This window comes from Sus scrofa, chromosome 13 (assembly GCF_054392235.1).
Source record: "Sus scrofa isolate SSC_HxYL_T2T_F1_AM1 chromosome 13, Sscrofa_HxYL_maternal_Yorkshire_Landrace_v2.0, whole genome shotgun sequence".
Lineage (NCBI taxonomy): Eukaryota > Metazoa > Chordata > Mammalia > Artiodactyla > Suidae > Sus > Sus scrofa.
The window spans coordinates 87415596-87422527 of NC_139395.1; the positions used below are offsets into that span (position 1 = coordinate 87415596).

General features: G+C 45.1%; 1 protein-coding gene across 1 annotated transcript in view; it reads right to left on the bottom strand.

Moving 5' to 3' along the window:
- The window catches only part of PODXL2 (podocalyxin like 2), a 43653-nt gene extending 42834 nt beyond the window's left edge, over positions 1–819 (bottom strand). The window contains exon 1 of the mRNA XM_003358547.5: positions 678–819. Within this exon, the coding sequence (XP_003358595.4) occupies positions 678–744 (67 nt within the window). The 5' untranslated portion in view covers positions 745–819. The remainder of the gene's footprint in view (positions 1–677) is intronic.
- Between the last annotated feature and the right edge of the window lie 6113 nt (positions 820–6932).

Here is a 6932-nt window from a genome sequence, read left to right on the forward strand (position 1 = left end):
GAGCAGATGGATACAGCTGGGCGTGGGTCCAGACGCACTAGGCTGGCCCGTCCTGGCTTGGCTGTCAAGCACAGAAACTGGAAAGGAGCTCTACTTCTGTGCTGGGTCTCACCTTCCGAAAAGTATAAATGGCACCCCAGGACAGAGGAGGGGGTGTGTCCGTGACAAACACTGATGCCACTTTCAGTGCACACCAATCGATCCTCACCCAGCCCTGGACCAGGGGTTCAGAGGCCGGCGCTGAGCTGAACGCAGGGCCACGCTCGGGTAGCTGCCCTTCCCTGGGCTCTGCACCGCGGCCCAGACACTGGCCGCGCTCGCGCCACACGTGCGCCCCGTGCCTCCAGGAGCAGCCGCCACCTGCGCGCGCACGCGAGGCTGCGCCGGGAGCCGCGGGCGGAGCGCTAGGACGCGCGCACGGGCGCGCGTACACACGCCCTCCGGCGCCCCTTGCCCACCCTTGCCCACCGCTCCGGGTGCCCGCCCTGCACGCACCGCACCCTGGCGGTGGCCTGCGCCCCCAGCCACCCCGCACACGTGCGGGCCCTGCACCCGCCGCCTGCGCTGTCAACACACGGTCCGGGCCGGGCGGCCCTTTGTCACCGGGACAGCTCCCCGCCCCACGGACCCCCGCCCCGCCCCCTGCCCTCGCGCCCGCGCCCGTCCCGCCCGCTCACCTCCTGCCAAAAGCAGCAGCAGCATTGGCGGCAGCGGCGGCCCTGCGGCCCTCTGCAGCCGACCCATGGTGCCCCGTCGCCGGTCCGCAGCCGCCCGGGCGCGTCAGGGCCGCACGGGCGACCGCGGTGGCGCGCGCACGCCCATTGGCCCGCGCGGCCGTCACTCGCCCCGCCCCGGCCGGCCGCGTGCCTAGGGCGAGCCCCGCCCCCCCGCCCAGTCAGCCAATCAGCGCCGCGGAAATGGGGAGCTGGGCCACATTGCTGGAGCCTCGTGCCTCGCGCCTCCAACCTGTGAAAGGACCTTGAGGACGCGCCTCATGGGAGCGAGGGTTCCTCAGCCTGTCTTGGCTGCTCTGGGTGACGCGATACTCATTAACAACATTTAATTGATAGAGGAAACCACAGCCCCAAGCGCACGCCTTTCTAAATAACTCGTTAAGGGGTAAATCAAAAGATAAATTTTAGTTTAGAAATTAATTGCGTATCTAAATCCCTGCGGTACAGCCAGCAGTTCACAGAGGAGAGTTTATAGCCATAAATACATTTCTTAGAAGTAAGTGAATGAAGGAGTTCCCTGTTGTGGCTCAGCAGAAATGAATTTGACTAGTATCTATCAGGACGTAAGTTCAATCCCAGGCCTCGCTCAGTGGTAATGATTCCCCCATTGCCGAGAGCTATGGTGTAGATGGCAGACGTACCTGGGAGCTGGCTTGGCTGTGGTGTAGGCCAGTGGCTACAGCTCAAATATGACCCCTAGCCTGGGAACCTACATATGCTGTGAGTGCGGCCCTAAAAGCTAAAAATAAATAAATAAGTGAATGAAGTATTCAATTTAAGACGCTTTCACACACACACACACACACACTGAAATAAGAAAAACCCTGTTCAACTGACTGTCAAAAGCCTGAAAAAGACAAATAAAGCAGCCAAATTCAATTTAAGATGCTTTCACACACACACACACATACACACACACACACACACACTGAAATAACAAGAAAAACCCTGTTCAACTGACTGTCAAAAGCCTGAAAAAGACAAATAAAGCAGCCAAACCTTTAGCATCAAGAAAAGAAGACATAAGGAAATACTATTAGGAATGAAAAAGGGAACAAAACTACAGATACAAGATTTTAAAATTATAAGTAAGGAGTTCCTGTTATGGTGCAGTGCAAATGAATCTGACTAGGAACCATGAGGTTGCAGGTTCGAACCCTGGCCTCTCTCAGTGGGTTAAGGATCTGGCATTGCCATGAGCTGTGGTGTAGGTTTCAGACCTGGCTCGGATCCCAACTTGCTGTGGCTGTGGTGTAGGCCGGCAGCTGTAGCTCCGATTGGACCCCTAGCCTGGGAACCTCCATGTGCCACAGGCGTGGCCCTAAAAAGCAAAAAAACAAAAAAAATTAAAAATAAAAAAACCCACAAAATCTGAAGACCCCCCCCAACACCCCAAAAGGCAGAGAATGAAACTTAGCCTCTACTCCTGACAAAAGGAACAAACAAAAATTTCAGAAGCAAACTAGAAATAGAAGGGAAAGAATCTTCCTTAATTCAATAAAGGGTATTTCCTAGAAATCTACAGCAATCTTCATACTTAAGAAAACTTAGAAGCATTCCCATTTAAGTGAGGAACAAGAAAAGGACTATCACTGCCACCACGAATATTGAATATTCTGTAAGAGATAATGCAATAAGGAATAAAATGGGATAAAAACTTCAGAGAGAATTTGGTAAAACTAGTTATTTGCAAGCTTACCTAGAAAATTCAAGATGATCAACTGATAAGAGTAACTGAAAACTGGAGTTCCTGTCATAGCTCAGTGGTTAATGAATCTGACTAGCATCCATGAGGGCACAGGCTCAATCCCTGGCCTTTCTCAGTGGGTTAAGGATCTGGTGTTGCCATGAGCTGTGGTATAGGTTGCAGACGAGGCTTGGATCCAGCGTTGCCATGACTATGGTATAGGCCGGCAGCTACAGCTCCAATTCGACCCCTAGCCTGGGAACTTCCATATACCGCTATTGTGGCCCTAAAAAGCAAAAAAAAAAAAAAAAAGTAGCTGAAAACTAACTAGATTTCTGGATAGAAGATAACATATAGAAATCAGTAACTCTTTAAATATATCATTAATAACCAATTAGAAAATACAGTAGGAAAAAAGATCCCACTCACAACAATTAGAAGCCAGGAATAAACCAAGTAGAGGTACAAAATCTAAATGAGGAAAATGCTAAAGTTTCATATAACAACAGAAAAAGAAGGGGGAGATTCAATATTATAAAGATGTCAATTATTCCCAGACGAATCAACAAATTCAATGCAATACTAACAAAAAACCCTGATAGAGTGTTTGTGGAATTTGACAAGCTGATTTAAAAATTGATCTTGAAGAGGAAATATTCAAGATCCAAGGAAATTCTGATCAAAACACATAGAAATTAAAATGGTGATTAAATCTAGAACAGATGAATAAACAATGAAAAGAAACAGAGGTCAGAAACAGATCCCAATACACATGAAATCATTATAAAGGAAGCATTTCAAAACAGTGGAGAACCAGATATTCACTAAATAAATAGTGTTGTGTCAATTATATTTGAAAATATAAAGTTAGATCCAAATTTCACATCATACATACCAGTTAGAGTGAAATGCTAAATCTAATCTTTTTTCCCCCTTTTTTGGCTGCCCTGCAGCATATGGAGTTCCCAGGTCAGGGATCAGATCCAAACCACAGTTGCCACCTACTCTGTGGCTGTAGTAACACTGGATCCTTTAACCCACTTTGCTGGGCCAGGAATCAAACCTGTGTCCTGGTGCTGCACAGACGCCACCAATCCTGTTGCACCACAGCCGGAACTTCTAATCTAATCATTCAAAAAGCTACTTTAAATATTGGGAAGTAATACAGGTCATATATTTGCCAAATACAAAAGGCAAAAAGGAAATGATTGAGATATAAACTATATAAAAATGAACACCAAACACTGAAAGAACAATTAATACCAATTCTTCATAAACTCTTCCAAAACTCAGAAGAGCAGGGAACACTCCCCACCTCCTTATATGAGGCCGGTATTACCCTGATATCAAAACTAGACATAGATAAATAAAAAAAAAAAAAGTTACAGACCACTGTCTCCTATGAATACAGATTTAAAAAAATGTTCTACAAAGTACTAGCAAACCAAGTCCAGCAACATATAAAAATAATTTTATACCATAGCCAAGTAAGATTTACCTCAGGTTAATTTAACATCTGAAAATCAATCAATGTAATAAACCTTATCAATAGAATAAAGGCCAAAACCTACATGATCATCTTAATAGATGCAGAAAAAGCATTTGACACAATTCAATACCCTTTCATAATAAAAAACATTCTAGAAACTAGGAATAGAAGGGATTCTTCCTCAACCCTATAAAGAGCATCTACAAAGCCCACTGCTAACATCATGCTTAGTGGTGAGACTGAAGGCTTTCCCCCAGACCAGCAACAAAACAAGGATGTCCACTCTCGCCACTTCTAGTCAATACTGTACTGAGGTTCTAGCCAGACAAATAGGCAAGAAAATGAAATAAAAGGCACCCGGACTGGAAAGATAGAGGTAACACTGTCACCATTCACAGATGACATAATCTTATATACAGAAAATTGTTAAGTCTGCATCCACTACAAAAACTATTCGAACTACTAAATAAGTTAGCAAGGTAGCAAGATATAAGTGAATATATAAAAATCAAATGTATTCCTGTATACTGTGTGGTTAGACGTTCCCAAATCTCCAGAACCTGTGAATACATCCCCTCGCATTGAAAAAGGGCCTTTGCAGATGTAATTACGTAGAGGGCACGCGATGGGAGGTAACCCTGGACTATCCAGGTGAGCCCAGGGTCATTACCAGGGTTCGTACAACTAAGAGGGAGGAAGGAGAGTCAGAGAGAAGATGTGACAATAGAAGCAGAGCTCCGAGTGATGCAATTTCCAGATTTGAAAATGGAGGAAGGGCCAGGAGCCAAGGAGCACAGCTGCCATTATGCTATAGCTGCAGCCACGCCAGATCCTTAACCCACTGTGCTAGGCCGAGGACCAAACCCCACCCCAGCAGCCAACTGGAGCTGCAGAGACAACTCTAGATCCTTAACTTGCTGTGCCAGAGGGGGAACTCCAAGATGACAGATAGTGTTATTTTAAGCCACTGGGTTTATAGTAATTTGTTCTAGCTGAAATAGTAAACATAGAAATTGCAACATATTAAGAAAATTCTATTTACAATACCATCAATAACATCCCATATACAATACTGGAGTTCTCTCTGTGGCTCAGCAGTAACAAACTGGACTAGTATCCATGAGGATGTAGGTTCAATCCCTAGCCCTGCTCAGTGGGTTAAGGATCCGCTGTTGCCGTGAGCTGTGATGTAGATCACAGACTTGGCTCGGATCTGGTGTGGCTTCAGCTATGGTGTAGGCTGCAGCTGCAGCTGCAGCTCCGATTGGAGCCCTAGTCTGGGAATGTCCACATGCCGCAGGTGCAGCCCTAAAAAGAAAAAAAAAAAATACAAACTGAAGATCAAGAAAATGAAAAATTGTTGTGCTTCAAAGGACACCATCAAGGAAGTAGACACCACCCATGGAATGGGAAAAAAAATTGGAAATCATAAATCTGATAAGACTTGTGCCTAGAATATATAAAGAACACACAACTCAATAATAATAGGACAACTCAATTAAAAAATGTGCAGGGAGTTCCCTGGTGGTGCAGTGGGCTAAGGATTCAGCATTGTCATCACAGAGGCTCAGAATGTAGCTATGGCGTTAAGTTCAATCCCTGGCCTGAGAGCTTCTACATGCCTCAGGTACCACCAAAAAAAAAAAAAAAAAAAAAAAAAAAATGCAAAAGTCTGACTAGACATTTTTCTTTTTTCTAGGGCCAAACCCACATTATATGGAAGTTTCCAGGCTAGGGGTTGAATCAGAGCTACATCTGACAGCCTACACCACAGCCACAGCAATGCGGGACCAAGCTGTGCCTGCGACCTACACCACAGCTCATGGCAACATCAAATCCCCAACCCACTGAGCAAGGCCAGGGATCAAACCCATATTCTCTTGGATACTACTTGGATTTTCACTGAGACACAATGGGAACTCCCTGACTAGATGTTTCTGAAAAGATACACAAATGGCCAATGAACACATGAAAGGATGCTTCACCTCATTAGCCATCAGGGAAATGCAAATCAAAATCACAATAATAAACCACTTCACAGGCACCAAAGATGGCTAAAATCAAAAAGAAAGTGTTTTATACAGAACGTGGGGAAATCAGAACCCTCATGCACTGATGATGGAGATACAAAAGGGCGCAGCTGCTAGAGAACAGTCCTCAACATACTGAGCTGCCATCTGACCCAGGGATTCCATTTCTAGGTACCCAGCCAAGAGGACAGAAAACATCTGTCCACACAAAAACCTGGTATAGGAATGTTCATAGCAGCATCACTCCCAACAGTCAAAAGATGGACACAGCCTAATTAACTGATGAGTGGATACATAAAGTGGGACACATCCGTAACATGGAATGTTACTCAGTAATACAAAAAAATGAAGTACTGATGCCTGCTTCAACATGGATGAACCTTAAGAAACATCACAGTGACTGAAAGAAGCCTGCCCTGAAATACCATATATTGTATGATGCCGTGTATATGAAATGTCCAGAACAGGCAAATCTAGAGACAGGAAGTACATTTGTGTTCGCCTAGGGCTGTGGTGAGGGCAGGGGCATTGGAAAGAAGAGGAATGAATGTTAATGGGTATGGGTTTTTTGGGAGGAATGATAAAAATGTCCTAAAATTGATTGTGATGACAGTTGGAATTGCACATTTAAAATCCTATCTTCTTTACTTATATCTCAATAAACCTGTAATTTAAAATAACACAAGTCCACAAGCATACAGTTTATCTTTCTTTTCTTCCTGCTTTTTTTAGGGCTGTACACACAGCATATGGAAGTTCCCAGGCTACAGCTGCCGACCTATGCCACAGCCACAGCAATGCCAGATCCGAGCCTTCTACACTGCAGCTCAGGGCAACTCTGGATCCTCGACCCACTGAGAAAGGCCAGGGATCAAACCATCTTCATGGATACTAGTTGGATTTGTTTCCACTGAGCCATGACAAGAGCTCTCCACAAGCATACATTTTATATTGCCTTTAACATACACATAAAAAATAACAGGAGTTCCCAT